This window comes from Desmodus rotundus, chromosome 11, assembly GCF_022682495.2.
Source record: "Desmodus rotundus isolate HL8 chromosome 11, HLdesRot8A.1, whole genome shotgun sequence".
Lineage (NCBI taxonomy): Eukaryota > Metazoa > Chordata > Mammalia > Chiroptera > Phyllostomidae > Desmodus > Desmodus rotundus.
This window is the reverse complement of record NC_071397.1, coordinates 83,292,457-83,310,095: the sequence shown is the minus strand read 5'-3', so window position 1 is coordinate 83,310,095 and position 17,639 is coordinate 83,292,457. Positions and strand designations below refer to the sequence as shown.

Genomic DNA, 17,639 nt, shown 5'->3' with positions numbered 1-17,639 from the left:
GGTATATTCATTAAACAGGGAGCTGAATCTAGGTATGAATTTAAAATTAATTTTGATTTGTACTTCACCAGTTTTATCTTTAAATGTTTTTTATTTTTGAAATATTCTCAATTCAAAGCAATTTTTAAAATTTACATGAGATTTACTGTTTTTTTTTTTTAATTTAAAGAACCATCCTGACATAAAAACATTTAATTCCTCATTTTAAAAAACAGGAGAAGAGGAAATTCTAGGCCATTCTATTTTTTTCTTATAGTGCTTAAAAAAACTCAAACCAACTGGAATCTTAAAAACTATATGAACCTCATGAATACATACAGAGATATATTTTTAGTAAGCTTTACTCTATAGCAGGGAGACATTTCTTCGCAGTACGAAAAAAGTTGTGCACTGTCTCCCCTTCGAACGCCTGCAGAGCTGGCGCCTTTCTGAGAATTCACAACTGCCGCTTGGCTGCCAGTGCGCTGGTAAGGGAAATGCAAAGGTTTTTGTTTCAAGGGACACGAGCAATCACTTGACTGGCTGGGTCCCATGGCAGATGAGGGAATGAGACAGAGAGGGGAAGTCTGTTTAGTTTTTTCCGTAACATAAAAGACACATTTTTCATTGTCACCAATCACTTTATTGACTTGGATATTTTGAGTATGTCGCTATGTCCCGTGTGGTATAACATTGATTGTTCTCAATTAATGTTTTGATTTGATTGCTATCAACTTCAACTGGTCTACCTGACCATGGAGCATCATCCAGTGAGAAATCTCCAGCATGAAACTTCGCAAACCAGTTTCGACACGTTCGATCAGTCACAGCACCTTCTCCATGCACTGCACAAATCTTTTGCATTTCCTTGTGTTTGTCTCTTTCTTGAAATAAAAAAACATCATGTGCTGAAATGTTGCGTATTTTCTTCCCTCTTCAATGTGTCTGCAGCCCCACTTGCTGCAGACACACCCAGTGTGCCCCCACTTGGTTCCACGGCCTCCCCTCTACTTGCTTCTGGGTGAACTTAGGCACCTCACCTCCCCTTCTGCCATGGCTGCTATGGCCCCACTTCATGTTTGAGCTAACCAGCCAAAGGCACCTCCCACTCCATGCAGACTACAGCCAAATGCAGCCTCACAACTAACTACACGTAGTTTCTACACATGATCTTCAAAAAGTACACAACAGGACAACAGCTTCCTGAGTGACTCATCTTCTATCAAAAACATACCTCCCCTCCCTGCAGCCCCTCCTCCTACCTGAAGTTCAATTATGCACCTGAACTAGCTCTGCTACATAGACAGGCTCACATTGTAATGTACACAAAAACCTTTTGATTGATTGTTGAACTTGCAGGTGTCCAGGTCTTGCCTCAAAAATTATGACCAGTAAGAATGATGCAGGACTCAGTAATCGGAATCTGACAAGCTTTCAGTGGGATGGTGATTCAGAGAGCTTATGGATCTCTCTTTGAAAATGATTCTAAGAAGCTAAGTCACACTCTTATTCTAAGAAACTAGTTCTGGGAATCTGATGTATTATAATCTGACCCAAAATCAAAAGGCTGTAAGTTTGGTCCCTAAGCAGAAGAGTTCAGGCAGAGGCCCAGAAATAGGAAGCAGTTGTTCCAGCATTCAACCCCCCGGGCAGCTTCACTTTAGACCACAGGTTTGTAACTTGGGGTATGGAACAAAATGAGGGGTCTGTGGACAAGGAAGGGAAAATGGATAGCCTTATTTTCACTGACTTCTAGCTGAAATTTAACACATCCTTCAATTTTGAACATGGGCAACAGACCAATGTGATAACGGCAGTTCCCATGGCTTGATTCCATTGAAGTCATCGACCTTTCCCTATTACAGCGCCCTCAAAATTCCCACATGCCTAGAATTTGCTATGAGAACCACGGCTGGGTCTCATCATTTGACGTGTTTGTGAGAAAGACGGCATAGATACTGTGGTTCAAAGGTTGAGTGTTTTGAAAACTACATTAATGTCCTTTGTAATAAAATATATTTTACCACATGCATTTAAAGTTATTTAAAATGTTGAAAGTCATTTTGAAAGGGGACTCATAGACCTCCCCAGACAACAAAGGAGTCCATGACACAATAACCAGGTAAAGGCGTCCTGTCCTCGCACCCTCACAAGGAAGGGTGGCTATAAACCTGGGCTCAACTCATCAAATTACTCGGGACACAAGGGCACTTTGCCTGTCACGTCACCTTCTGTTCTGCTGGGATCACCCTGGAACCAGGAGCCCTAAATCCCAGTCCTAGACCAACACAGGGTGTTTGCGAGCATATTATTAGGCTGGCCAAGGGTTCGGGGTTTTTTTTTTTTTTTTTTCTGTATGATGGCTCTAGTAGCGCTTAGTTGTCTTTAACTTCATTCATAACAATTTTGTTAGATTGTATTGTGACAGCTGTCATATCAGTGTGCTTTTAAACAAACATCAAAATTGGTGAATTTTTGTGCAGCCATTTTAACATTGAATATGGGAAGAAATATGCAATGTTTTGGCTATTATGCTTTATTATTTCGAGAAAGGTAAAAATGCAACTGAAATGCAAAAAAAGATTTGTGCAATGTATGGAGAAGGTGCTGTGACTGATCAAACATGTCAAAAGTGGTTTGCAAAGTTTCTTGATACTATTGACATTTTGGCCAAATATTGAATAAGTGTTATTTTTCCCTGTGCTCTAATTCCCTGAAGGTTTTATAGGCTCCACCCAAAGGAATACAAGCCACTTAAATTACATTTACCAATTTAACAATGTAGAATTTAACTCTCTAAATCTGAACTAATGGAAAAGTACTGTCTGTGTCTCCAGGTGGTAGGGTTTCAAACAATATCAAATATGCGCACTTAGAAATATGCTCAGTTTTCCAAGAAGCCCATTTGTAAATGGTTTTGATCTGAGAGGTCTGTGATAACATATATTCCTCCTATTTGAAAATGAATCTATTTGCGGCTTTAGAGGAATGTCATTTTTATAACCCGTTGTTATATTAGAAAATCCATCAAGATTTACTGAGCTGATGGCTGTCCTAGGGGCAGACTAAAACAAACCTTGGCATACTGAGCTTTTAACTATGATATGGCCAACAGTATCTTTTCCTTTGTAAGTGGTAAATTCACTTCAATACTCATTTTTTTTTCCAAATTGAGTTATAATGGAGGCTTCCGCATCACATTTAACATTTATTTTCTCGAAGGTTATCCTCTGCTACAGATACTGGCAAAGAACATTGTTTTACTTCCTCACGTCATTTGTACCATTTACAATAGCTTAATATAGCAATTAATTAACACACAGGCATACCTGGGAGGCATCGTGGGGTCAGTTACAAACCACTGCAATAAAGCAAATACTATCAAAATAAAGGGAGTTGTAATCTTTTTGCTGGCCGAGGGTCTTGCCTTCAATTTGCGAAAACGCCTTCAATCTGTGAAGTTTAGTAAAGGGAAGCACAATAAAACGAGGTAGTGATGTAGGGAAGACTAGGAAACTGTATAGCCAACTGAAGTTTAGTATTTCAGTTCTCAGCTCTAAACAGTTATGAATTCGATCCCTGTGTGTTGAAATGGCATTTTTTCTTTTTTCTTTTTTTTTTTTTTGAGTTGGAAACTGCTTATAAACTTCTCTGGGATTTAATTATGTTGTTGCCTCTGAGTTCCGATGAGATCATTAAACTGGAGAGTTTGTTTCTCCAGATTAAGTTAACAGGGCACACTCAGGGCACCAACGACTGGATGTTGTAACTAGGAATCTATAAATAAAAACAAACAAGGAAGAGATAAAAGGCAGGCTTAGAGGGCCCTTTCAAGTCTTGAGATAATAGGAATGCTGGTTGATATGTGAAAGCCACAATATCGCATCATGCTTCAATTTATTTTCACTTGCTTCTTGAACCTAGATTTAAGTCGGATGGGAAAGTAAATTTTCTAATGAGTGGTATGAAATATTTATCAAACCTGAATTATAATACAAATTTTGATCATAAGCCAAAGAGTTGAAGTATATCAAGTCTCTTCTTTAAAGAAATACATACAGGTTTCAGCACATATTGTATTCATTGCTGGATGTTAATAATGGAAGAATCAGCTATTGACGTAGGGTTATTTCCAGAATGTTTGATTAAACTGATCTGTATGAGCTGCTGATCTCATATAAGACTGGCATAAAATGTTAAGCTTTCTATGTTGTAGTGCATTCGTGGATATGAATGTCAAGGTTTTGTATGCACTAGATCTTAAGTATAAATCATCTTGCAGAACAGTGGGGCTGTTAATGAAATGGGTTATCCTCTCACACATAGAAGTTAGCATGTAGCATGTACAGAGCACGAGAACACTGGGGCTCTCATGTTATCTTGAAATAGCCCTTTGGGTTACGAGTTTATATTCATTTTGCAGAGCAGGAACCTTGAGCTCTGTTCTCAAGGATTGTCTGGTTTACCTGGTCCCAGGATGGGGCAAAGACTTGGGTGCGCACTCTGCTTTTCTGGCTAAGGCCCAAGGCCTTCTCTGCACTGCCACAGTGGTCTCCATCCATGAACGTGGTTGTGATGTCCTTATGCAAAGTACATTAGTGTCAATTTTAGTTTTATTTTATCCACCAGATGGAAGCGACCAACTCCCATCTTAGTAACACAACTGTAAGATCACCAGTGACAGAATGATATAATCATGATCTAAGGCCATATATACAGAATCCAGCTCTACGGTGTTTTGTGTGTCTTTTATCCTTCTATTGGCCAAAGAGTAGTTTTCCACGAATTGGGTATGAGGATTCCTAGGGCTACACTATTAACAGGCGTTTGAGACAGTTAATTTTAAAACTGCAATGCAATGAGATCATGAAGTTAAAAGTGGTTGTATTATATTCTGAATGTTCTATTTTAATAATCATGTTCCTACGGAGAGAATTAGGCATGTATGAACAAAAGATAACACTTAGTTTTTTATTCTTATGAAGAAAAACCCAAAACAATATTGTAAAATAAGCCCTTTTTTGAAAAAAAGGAAACAATGGTGTGTCCACACACACACACACACACACACACACTTCTTCAAATGCATTTTCTAGGCATGCACCAAATTTTCAACAGTAGCTTTCTCTTACAGAACTGGAAAGGGGGCTCTTTATTCAGAATTATGAAATATCTTGATACGTATCTTTATTTGGTTAAAAAAATCCACATATCCGATTTTTTTAGTGCATTTGAATCTTTATTCTACAACACAAGCAACATAAATACAATATCTTTTAAAATATTTTCTCTTTAGAATTTTCATTTTCACCTCAGATAAAATGTACACAAAATACACTTGCAAACTTGCTTACAGAGATCCATTAAACAACAAGTAGATCATATCAAATTAAACAGTTATACCAACATATAAAGAGGGTGGTTTTCGGTTTTTTTTTTTTTAAATAAGTGTGACCAAACTGACTAAATGATAAGGCAAAACCAAAACCGTACTTCCGTGACAAGTCCTTTGGAGTGAACGAAACGCTTCAAGGCTCCTGGTGATTGGGGTTGCAACGACACATTTGCACTGTGTAGATGAAATGGCATACTGACTCAAACCATTATGGCTATACCAAGCTTCATTCATTTATACTTTTCAGCGAAAACAAGTCGGTTCTTTGGCATAATACAAGGAAGGATAAAAAGGACCCTTACCACCCACTGGCTTTATTTAGAGCAGGGACACGGTAGTAGGGGAACTGTTTAGAATTTAATTTATTTAAGTTTATTCCTCTTAGAAAAGCACAAAAATAATCTTGAATAATAATTGTTTGGCATGATTAGGGCAATACATTTTTTATTCTTACCTCCCCCCAACCCACCAAAAATCAAATCAAGAAACATAAACAGACATAATCAGCCTTCCCCTCTAGGCACCTTCTCCTGCCCCATCACGCCATACCCGTATACTCTACCACATGGTTTCAACTGAGGTGAAACCAAAATATCAGAAGCATTCCTCTTTGTCCAGTTTTGCCTCTTTAGTGGGAAACTTATTTCTATCAGCGAGAACTACTTCCAACAAAAATCAGAAGAACGAACAGTAGAGGGAGGGATATGAAGTAGCTTGCACGTAACCATGAGGTAGTCGTGGACGACCATGGCTGGCTGGTGCTGTCAGGGACTGGAGCTTCCCCGACTCTCAGAGAAAACATAGTATTTCATGTGGTAGTTCAAAAGATTGGCTTTTAGATCCCCCTCCTTTTTTTGTTTTTTGGCACCAGTTGGTAAAATAAATTGAAAATAAATTATTCTTAGAGATTAATTTTAAAATTTAATTTGAAAATAAATTATTCTTAAAAGAATTAAATGCACACATAATTTCCAAAGGTTATGGAAAACAAAAGTAAAATGAAAAACTTTATTTCCATCCACAGAGGCAAGGATTTGAATCCTTGATACCATTAACACTTTGATATACTTTCTGATCTCATTAATTCTAGTAAATATAGTCATTACTTTCTATTCGTGCAAGAGAATAAAGCAATTTAAATGATGTCAGGGTATTTAAGAAGTATTTAGAGAAACTATTAAATCAGTAAGAATTATGTGTAATCAATATAGTTTGCACATGGGTGATGATTTTAAGCTACTTAATTTTTTTCTCTTGAATTATTCCATGTTCCTTATTTTTTTCACATAAGAAAGAATTTCGAAAGCTAATTGATTGAATAGAGAGTGAATAACTAAACCAAGGCCGCAGCCATCTTTGAGTTAACGTGATTTCACTGTGTTCCCAAAGCGCGCTGATGCACTTGCACAGTTCTCCCACCATTCGGAAGATGAGAAAATGGACGTGGTCTCTCTTGTGCGGATGAGAGCACCAACCGGACACATCCACTGAGAAGTCTTTCAAACAGGCACATTTACTGCTCAAAAGGGAGTGGTTATGTTTGCAAATTTCCATGAAGCCATTTGGGAGACTGGTTTGCAGGTCTACAGGAAAGTAAAATATTAATTTACACCAGACAAATAAGAGAAAAATGAAGGTACATCAAGCAGTGTAATGTCATTGTGAAGTGCTGACATTTCAGTGACTAATGAGAGATATAAAACTACTGGCAAGCAAGCAATTACTCAAAAACATCTGGAAGCCAGGAGCCAAGGTTACGGTGGAGTCTGCATGGAAACATCTCATTGAAACTGCAAGAACAGAAGAAACGCAAACACCACTTACTTAAAGTCAGCTCAGTACAGGTCAAAGGGCCAGCAGGACACAAATGTTAGCCACAGAATCAGTGTTTCTAAATACAAAGACGAGAAGCTTGCACTGACTTCACCGCTCCATAGAACTTACACATTCATTGTCCTCGAGCTTGTAAGAAAACAATTGTTGGTGTTATAAACACAGAAACTGGGAAGGTTGAGCAGGAATGCTGTAGAGAAATCCAATCCCAAGTTGTCTGCCCAAGGTTAAGTTCAGTTTTTCTCTAGTGCTTGATGAGTCAAGCTGATCTTAAAGGTAAGAGTGGGACATTTTTTCAAGATAGTGGTTTCCAAAGTGTGGTCCCCAGGCCAGCAGCGTGGGCGCCCCGTGGGAACTTGTTAGGAATGCAGATTTCCAGACCTACTGCATCAGAAAGTCTGGGCCCGACAGCCTGTGTTTTAGCCAGCACTCCAGGTGATTCTGATGTGAGCTAATGTCCGAGGACCGCTATTCTACAGTCAGGAGACACTAGACAACCATGACTTTATACCTTCAGGAGAGGAACTGACAGTACAAACAATTCCTGGTGGTTGAAGAGGCTGGAAGGACCATACCTGGGAGGGATGCAGCAGCGGTCAGCTGCAGTTCTGTCACTAAGACGGTCAGCCAGTCTCTCCTCCCGGGAGCCCCCTTACATTAGGATGCAAAGAGAGGGATGTTTTGTCTGGTGCTAGTGGCTGTTCTTCAGCCAAGAAGTGGTGCCGCTGTTTGTAAGAAAACTGAGCATTGTTCTCAACTGAGTTTCTCTTAGACTATCCCAGGACATGGTTTTTTTTTCTTTTTGGGGCTGTCTTTTCTGTAGTTATAATTGTGGTTTGGAAAGCTATATGGTGTTTTAGTCCAAGATTTTAATTATTAGTTACTTCCACATCCCATATAAACATTACGGTACAAGCACAGGAAGAGAAACTCACAAACAGTTTTCTAGATTGGTTCACTAATCCATGAGAGGAACATAGGGTTTTTTTTTTTTAATGAAGCATAGATATATATGAGTTCTTTACCAATTTCATAAATCTTGTCCAATAACAAGCTGCTATTTCCAATAAAAAGTGCTTAAAAGTAGCCTCTTGCTGTTTAAAGGCCACGCTGAATCTCCCTAGGGTCACCCAAGTGGCACCCGAACACTTGTTGAGTCCTGGGTTCTCCTTCTGCCTGTCTCTTTGTCTGCAAACTGTGCAGGGACATTTAAGTGTTATGGCACATGGTTACTATGGATATTGACCTGATGCGCGCAGTAGCTGGATCTTTAAACAATGTTGTGTAACGAAGATTTCCTCTTCAGAGTATGCATTTGAAAATGATTGTTTATTGTGCATATTCCTGAACTTAGATGCGGACCTACAGACTTAGTACTATATACTTCCCAGGAAGCAAGTGGAGAGGCACTGTTGGCCACAGGGCACTTCATTCTCAGTGATTAAGTGGTAACTGGAAAAGGTTCCCAATTTGCGCACGTCCTTCCAGACGCAGACCGCCACATTTTCCCTGTGTGACAGCTGGCCACGCACAGCCTTATTCTGTCACCTCCACCTGATGGGCAGGTTTTCTAAATTACCACTGAAGGTCTGCTTTAAGATTAAAATTTAGATTTTGTTTATATTTGGACACTCAAAATATTGTTATACCGATCTTTCTGTACATAAATACTATCCTTTTTTTTTAACCTTATTAGAAAAATCCCCATAACATTATGGAGCTGGGACATCAATCACATATTTTTAACTCATTTTAACTCTGTAATTCCTGAGACACTCCAGGCAATGTTTACTCTGCATTTACAGCATGGTATGGTGGAGATAACATAGCCTTTGAATTCAGGAAAACCTCTTTTGCAACCAACTTTGCCATTTACTGGCTATCTTGGGCAAATTTCTTAACCTCTCTGGGTCTCTATCCTCATCAAAAAAAAATGGGGAAAGCAATGCCTGTTTCACAAGGCTACTGTGAAACTAAAATATGGTAATGTAGGTGAAGACCTACATGCACAGCGGTACTCAACAAACGTCACCCCCTCCCTGCTGTTTGTGACTTTTTTGCTATTGTTTTCAGCTCCAAAGGCCTGTTTAGTTGGAAGGGACTGACATGAACGATTTTCCTTTTTAAGACAACTTTCCTCCATAAGCAGTATTGTGATGAATTTGAGAAGTCAAAGGCATCTATTCTGTAGCTGCAGTTGAGGCTGTATCACTCTTGCAACTGACTCTGTATAAGCCTTCTCCTTAAAACAAGCACAAGAAGCCTGGGGATATTATAAAGAAGTTTCCATTTAAAGGTACTTTTGAATTATGTTACCATCTTGTTATGTCTGATTGAAAACACTTTAACTTGAGCTGTTATGTATGTTAGCATCAGCCTTGGCCAGCCATTAAATAGCCTAAAAATCGTAAAAGGTGCCTAGTTTTGTACTGATGGAGAAAGCTAGAGAACAATCTTAGGAGAGAGAGAACAAGATGGTATAAGGAGGCAGCCCGAGCATCTTTACAGGCTGCTCAGGAGATGCACCCTAGAGCGACCTATCAGCCCTCGCTCACGGCAAGGAGAAACCTGATGGAGAGTGTGATGTCCTTGGCTGAGCTGTTGAGTCAGGGATTCTTCTACACTTTGAGTTTTCCAGGTGTTCATGGTGTGCACTTTAGGAAAGTATTGGAAAAAGAGAGTACATCTCGACCTTAGGGCAACACACTTCTGGCAGTAAACACCAGCAACCAAAAGCAACGTGCCAACTCTTATTCTGCTTAGACGTGGAAATATATGGTAATAACAGTTTTAACTACAAAGGCTGTCCGGACCCTGGTCTTTCAGAGACCTTGGGGGAAGGCAGACACTAAGGCACAGGAGAGTGTGAGGGACTCACTGGCCAGTCTGCCTCTCTCTAGCCAGGGTTCCTACTTCTCTCCCTTTCTTCCCCACCCCTGGGAGGATTCAACGGACTTCACGGTGACCTGAAGTCCTGTTCATCAGAGACTATTTATATTAAGCAATGTCCTTTCTGAGGACGGCAAACACCTCTGGGAAGTACTGCTGCGACAGTTAATTTTCTGGCTGAGCTCTGACTGGATGCAGAGCACAGAGCATGTTGGGAATGCGGGTGGGCTAAGACCAGTGTGGGTCGGGGTTGGGGGGGTGCTATAGGAATGGGGGTGGGAAGGCACGAAAACCCTCTTACAAAACGATAGGTAAAGAGCTATGTGTGTTCTCTCGTCTTTTTTCTCTTGGTACCCACAGTCAGATCAGTGCCAGAGCAGTGTTTGGGATGAGTATGGGGTACCTTTATTTTCATAAACTAGCCTGGGATCCCAGAATAGAGGATCGGTGGGAAAAGGAATTCTGATTTCTAAATAATTAGCAAACACACTCTGGGACATGACATTCATAAATTGAGCCTGGCTTCCTTTGAATTTTTGTATTGTATAAAAAATTGCTATTTATAAACATTCTGTAATTACCGGGATTTAATACTCTACAGAAGCTTCTCCCCCCGCCCGCCGCCCCCGACCCACAAAAGTAAATTTTGTAGTACTCACAAGCCCACAAAGGAGAACTGCATTTAAGTGAAGTCACAAAAAACCCCAAAAATGAACACCTAGGGTGTACTGCTTTTGTTAAAATAAAAGTTCCTACCTGACTCACAAGACATAAAAACACAAAAGCATGAACACAGCTCATTGCTATCTCAACAATTCACTGCTTGTTACGATCAAATAGTTGATCTGTTTCTAAACTCAAATTATTATCTACTGAGTAAAAACTGAAGGCAAAGAGTGTTTTGTGGAACTGAAAAAAATGTCTCTGGATTCTGCGGTGACCTTTATTTAGGTGGCATACTGAAAGACAGAAAGTTCCTTCTTTTAGATTGCCTAAGTAAATCAGCTCAGTCTTCCTGTTAACCTTGCAAGTAAGTTCACATGTTTCTCAAGGAAGACGAAGTTTACAAATACCAGCACTAAGCACAGTTGTCAATTTCAAATCCTTACTTCAGTATCAAAGGGTTGATGTTCTATTTTTAAAAGGTGACTTATTCAATCATGAATGTATTTTTAGAGCTGGAAAATTATAATGTATGTCATAGCAACTAACTATAAAATATACATGAATGAGCTTGACTGGGAGTTTTAATCATTATTATTATTATTTAAGAAAAATTAAATATACTGCACATAGTAAAATAAAGGTTCCAGATTAATTTTTCTAGAAAAATTTAAGAAAAGAAATATCCACTTAAAATATTGGCCTGAATAAACAGACTTCAGACATGGGGTAAATAGACTTCCTGGAGAGCAGAAATAATTTAAACTGAAACCTTCACTTCCTAGACTTCATTCAGTGTCTCTTTCTCCTTTAACTTTCTTCCGAGACTAGTGCTTGTGTAACGGACACCATAATTTCACATGGTTGTGTAATATTTGAAGATTAAAATGATTTCATTATAATCCCCCTTCCCACCCCATCCAGCTGTCTCCCTACCCCACACTCCCGCTGCTTTCCCTGAGAAGTCTGCTCACTGAACGGAGAACTCACTTCCTTTCCTCCAAGAGTGTGGCTATCAAATGAGTTGCATTTCAATGTTTTGTTTTCGTAAAAACCAAATGTTAAACCTTATGTTCAGATAACTGCGGAGCATAGAAATATCTGTAAAACAAGGGACTAAGGCACCATTTTTTCTTTCCCTTTTCTTTTTTGCCTTGAAAGCAAAAGCAGAGACTGATGGGACTGCCAGGGTAGCTGGTCAGTCTTCTGTCTCTTGGCAACATCTCTATCAGCAAATATCAGTGGGTACCATGTTTGAAGGCTGCCATGACACAGACTGGACATTCTTCTGGGAAAGAATTTTCTTCCATTACGAATAGGGAAACAAAGGCACAACAGTACCTTAAACAAGGAAGTTGGTGAGTGCCAACCAGAAAATCTTGACAACTTAGGACAATTTTTTAAATGTTCTGGAATATTTTACAGAGAAAGTCACCCTTTTCTTGATTATGACATCTAAGGACATGTCTCTCTAGCTGTTTTCTTCCCCACCAAATGCACAATCATGATATAAATCTTTCTCTAATGAATAACATTTGGTACTAGATGTCGGACTGTGTATACATCAGCTTGACTTACCAGCAGATATTTCCTTAGCAATTGCATCTTTAAAAAAAAGGATCAATGCAAAGTTTTCAGAGGAGTGGTCCTTGAAAGTGACCCATTTGGCAATGACATGGCAGGTAAAATCACTGGGAAATAAACTTCAAGATTTAGAAATGTGTCAAGGAACAGAGGGAGACTCTTCTGAAATAATATGCAAAATCAGAGTATACTTGGTGTCATCTAGCTGCAGCCTTTAGTGTCTAGAATGGCCCCTAGTGCTGATTAGTTAGGGAGCAGCTGACTGTTCTCCGAGACACTGGCTTCAGTGGGGCTGGTGGTGGGGAAGATGCCTGGCATACTCTAACCCTCGCTCCTGAATTTCTTCGCTGTGAGTCATCTACACGATGATGTCATAGACACGGCCCACTCGGCCGAGCCACTCTCTCACAGCCTGGCGCACTCTGATGTCAGTCACGTGGCAGGTCAGCTGGCTGATGCACGGGAACACTGCGGGCTGGAGGGCCGTGAAGGTCGGGTCTGGGAGGATCTGAATCTGATTGAGGACGGTTAGCACCATGTTGGTCCACGCCTACGAGAAAGGATTGAAGAGAATTGTGAGCTTGTTCCAGTGGTTTCATTTGAATTCTCAGGTGTGGCTAAGCCTTGCCAATTTGCAAATGAGTTTTCTCAGGCTTTTAGTCTGTAATAAATGAGTCTTTACTAATAAACTGTCATTTTAACTTCATATTACAGAGACTTGTCTAACATGATGAATATCTTATTTTCAGCCTTCACAAACTACAAAAATCTTATTTACTCCTCAGTTTTAAAAAGTCTCTTGCTTTTTCATAATGAGGCTTCCATAGGACATACAACACTTTAATCAGCACTCACTGTAGTAATGCCTAGAGAACTTGAAATAGCCTACTTTAGTTTATGATAACTTCTAAAATCATGAGCAAATCTCTAAGACATGAAAAACAATTATTAAGATAAGCTGTTTGTCAGGAAGGTCATCTGTTAAAGAATAATCACATCACAGTTTGACTGGACTTCTGCAAATCTGGTCCATGATTTTTGTGGATTCTGAATTAGGAAGCTGAGTTCTATACTCAAGATACTTTAGAGGAAAATAACGCATCTTGCAAGAAATTCTGACTATTTCTAAATTTATGTTCATTCGAAGGATGCATTTCTGTACAGGTTCATGGAATCGGAGGGCTCAAGATCGTCTAGCCTAACTCATCATGCCTGTGCCAGGGGTCCGCAGTTTAAGGTAAACGCCGGATTATTTTTAAAGGGCCCTCTCTGACTCCAGCTCCCTCTATTTGTTTTTCCCCTTCTCTCTGTTCTTAAACCAACAAAACAGTACCAACACTGTTTTCTTCTCAAGCTCATTTTTGATATATGATGGAATTACAAATATTGAATATATGAAGGAACAGCAATACTCACAGCCCTCTGAAGAATGAGAATTTTTATGTGCTCTGGATGGGTTAGCAAAGCTTGAGATGAAAACAATTCATTGGTATAACCATCTAATACTATGCACTTTGCCGTTCCCCTTTTTACAATTCTTCACGAGAGAATTTTCTTCTATGCATCTTCAAGTGATAAACTCAGGGCTCCATGCCAGTTAAAGCACATCCATTTTATAAGAGTTAGCTTCATCTTATTTCTCGATATCTACTATAACCCATGAAAACAATTCCTGAAATTATCTAATAATGAAATGTCTGTTCCCCACTGACAGACTGATACAGATGGCGCCACACCTTAGTCTCAGGCAACCCTTTGACTTGGGAGGGCCCGCAGGGACCCACCTGGATCTGCGCTTCGGCGTCTCTCACGGAGACACTCAGGGAGCTCCCCGTGGAGCCCGAGCGGGGCCTCTTCTCCTGTCGCAGCAGCTCGGGGCCTGCACTGAAGGAATGCCGCATCTGTCCTTGGTCTATCAAGTGCTGGGGACGCTGAAGCAGCGGGGACCCTTGGCCTCTTGGGCCCAGGGGCTCTCCCTTCTTCTCCACTTTGACCTCTTTGGGGAACGTGGGCAGGTTATGCTGCTGTTTCCTCTTTTTGTATTCCGTCATCAGCTTTGAAATGGTTTTGTCAGCCGCCATGGTGTAGATTTTGTTACCCGCATTCTCCCACCATTCCTTCTTCCTACTGGGGTCCTTCTTCTCCACCTTGGGGCTCGGGGGCAGCATCGGTGTTTCCCCACTGCCCGCCCGCAAGCCCAGGGACTCGCCTAGGTGATCCCGTGTCTGGCTCCGGTCATCCTCGGAAGGCGTATCTTTCCCCGAGAACCCCCCAGTGGACGGGGTGGACGACTCGGACTGGAAGGAGGGAAGGATAAAGAATGGGTCGCTCTTGAAGATGGGCGCTTCCTCCATGCTGTTTTCCAGGTCCAGGTGCATCTGGATGTAGTTATTGCACAGCTCCATGCACAGCTTGTGAAGCCTCTTGACCAGCCACACCCAGTCTGCGTTGCTGATGGGCTGGACACTTAAAGACGGCATCCGGGCCCTCCACTGCCTCTTCTCCTTGCCTCTCGGGGGGCTCACCTGGGCAGTCTCCTCAAAGATGTCTTCATCTTCCGATGAACACTGCTGCGATGAATCTGTGCTTCTCTCATCATCCTCAAAAAGGATTTTCTTCACCTGCTCGGCCGTGATGGTTTCTTGATTGGTGAGAACAGCACAGACGAGCGCGTGGAAGTAGATGTTGAAACTCATCGCCGACTGGCGGTAGAGGTTGGCGGCCCCTCCAATGCCGGACACTTTCTTCAGCAGGCACTTCAACCCAGGGCTGGTGTCAAACTCTCTGGCTGTCCTGTAGGAGTCCAGCAGCAGGTCAAATATGACGGCCAGGTTCTGCATGGAGATGTATCGGAGGAAGCCGGCCAGCTTGGTTTCTGGCACTTGGATAGTCTTCTCCTCTCCGGGAGAGGGGCCTTTGACAAACTCTTCTAACAAGATGTCATATAAGTTCTGGAGTAACACTTGATGAGATAGCAAGCTCACCACAATTTCCCTGAAAGAAACGCTTTAAATGAAAAGGAAGGGGTTCATTAGTAACCTTCTGCCTTATATGAGATATTTTAAAAGTGTTATACAACTCACAATGACATACGCAAAATTACAAACTAAATTACTTGTATTTGAATGCCTTCCTTTAAAAGGGCATTACACAATAACCATTTAAATAATTATAAATGGAATTCCTGACACTTTTTAAAGTCTAGGAGCTATAGAATTGTTATGATACCGATGAACAATTATGTATAAGCCTTAGGAAAATAATAGAAGAGTTTTATAACAACTGTTTTATATAGGCACAATTTTGGGATAGGACACATTTCATTTCCTTTTATAGTTATGAGTAATAAATTAACATATCAAATCAAAAAGTAACAATTTCTGTTGAGCTTTATTAATTTTAACTAGACTTCTTTTCTTAAACCAGAAGTTTTTAGCAATCTTACTAAAGTCTAGTTTTCTAAACTTTAGTAAGGGCTAAAATCATTTAACAGGATTAACTGTTTCAGGGATGTCCAACCTTTTGGTGTCTCTGGGCCACACTGGAAGAAGAAGAATTGTCTTGGGCCACACATTAAATACACAAACACTAACGAAAACAAAAAAAATCTCATAATGTTTTAAGTAAATTTACGATTATGTGTTGGGCTGCACTCACAGCCACCCTGGGCCGCAGGTTGGACACCCCTGCATGCATCAGGGTCCGGCACAAATATTGCCCCCCTTTTTAACTTACAAATTCTTGTATTACGAAGTCATAAGCATGTCATTCTGTAACACAACAACATCGCACTCAAGCACACCGTATGACACATTAGGTGAAATGTTCGAATTGAGGTCCATCTCGTGCAAGACATTCACGTACCCTACCAACCACTCACGCAGGCGTTACTTCTGCCGGACCCTGTATATAAACGGTTGGGCGCTTCCAGCGCGTGACATGAAGGAGAGCCAAACAGTTTTGTTCTATTTCTGTGAAAAATACCACTGGCATTCTAGTAGGGATTGCACTGAATCTGCGGATTGCTTTAGATAACGTGAACATGTTTATTCCTCCAACCCGAGAACATGGACTATCTTTCTATTTCTTTGGGTCGTCTTCAGTTTTTTTCAATACAATCTTACAGTTTTTAGTGTGCGGGTCTTTTACCTCCTTTCCTAAGTTTATTCCTAGGTATTGTATTCTTTCTGTTGCTATTGTAAATGGGATTATTTCATTTCTTTCTGATAGTTCTTTATTAGTACGTAAAGACACAACAGATTTCTGTATATTGATTTTTGTATCCCGCAATTTCATTGCATTTGTTTATTATTTTTTAAGTTTTTTGATGGAGTCCTTAATGTTTTCTGTATACAAAATCATGTTGTCTGCAAATAGTGACAGTTTTATTTTTTTTCTTTCTAATTGAGGTGCCTTTTATTTCTTTTACTTGCCTGATTGCTGTGGCCAGGACTTGCAGTACTACGTCGAATAGAGAGGAGGGAGTAGGCATCCTTGTCTTCCTCCTGTTCTCAGAGCAAAAGCTTTTACTTTTGCACCACTGAGTGTGATGTTAGCTGTGGATTTGTTATACGTGGACTTTATTGTGTTGAGGTACTTTCCTTCTATACCCATTTTATTGAGTTTTTATAAATGGATGTTGTATCATGTGAAACGCTTTTTCGGAATCTATTGAACAGGTGAGTTTTCCCTTCATTCTGCTGATGTGGTGTGTCGCATTGAGCTGCGGATGCTCAGCCATCCTCACACATCCCTGAAATGAATCCTGCTTGATGGTGCTGTGTGGTCCTTCTAGCACATTGTTGTATTTGATTTGCTAGTATTTTGTTAAAAATTTTTGCATCTATGTTCATCAGAGATATTGGCATATAACTTTTTTTGATGCATCCTTACCTGGTTTTGGTATCAGGATAATGTTGGCCTCCTAAAATGAGTTAGGAAGCATTCCCTCCTCTTCAATTTTTTGGAAGGGTTTGGGAAGAATAGGTATTAAATCTTCTTTGACAGTATGGTAGAATTCACCAGTGAAGCCATCTGGTCTTAGACTTTATTTTTTGGGAGATTTTGATTACTGTTTCAGAATCCTTACTAGTGATCAGTTTATTCAGATTTTTTATTTTTTCATGACTCACTTTGGGGAGGCTGCATGATTGTAACAATTTATCCATTTCTGCTAGGTTGTCCAATTTGGTGCATATAGCCTCTCACAGTATTCTGTTATGATTCTTTGTATTTCTGTGACATGCTATAACTTCTCCTCTCTCCTTGCCGATTTTGAGTCTTCTCTCTTCCCTCG

The 17,639-nt window shown here is 40.2% G+C and overlaps 1 protein-coding gene across 5 annotated transcripts in view; it reads right to left on the bottom strand.

Moving 5' to 3' along the window:
- Positions 1–5,196: 5,196 nt before the first annotated feature.
- ARFGEF3 (ARFGEF family member 3) overlaps positions 5,197–17,639 on the bottom strand; it is a 166,346-nt gene continuing 153,903 nt past the window's right edge. For all 5 annotated transcript variants that reach the window (XM_024551900.4, XM_024551901.4, XM_024551902.4 and 2 more), the window contains 2 exons: positions 14,128–15,349; positions 5,197–12,893 (listed from right to left, as the gene is read on the bottom strand). In XM_024551900.4, the coding sequence (XP_024407668.2) occupies positions 12,702–12,893; positions 14,128–15,349 (1,414 nt within the window). In that variant the 3' untranslated portion in view covers positions 5,197–12,701. The remainder of the gene's footprint in view (positions 12,894–14,127; positions 15,350–17,639) is intronic.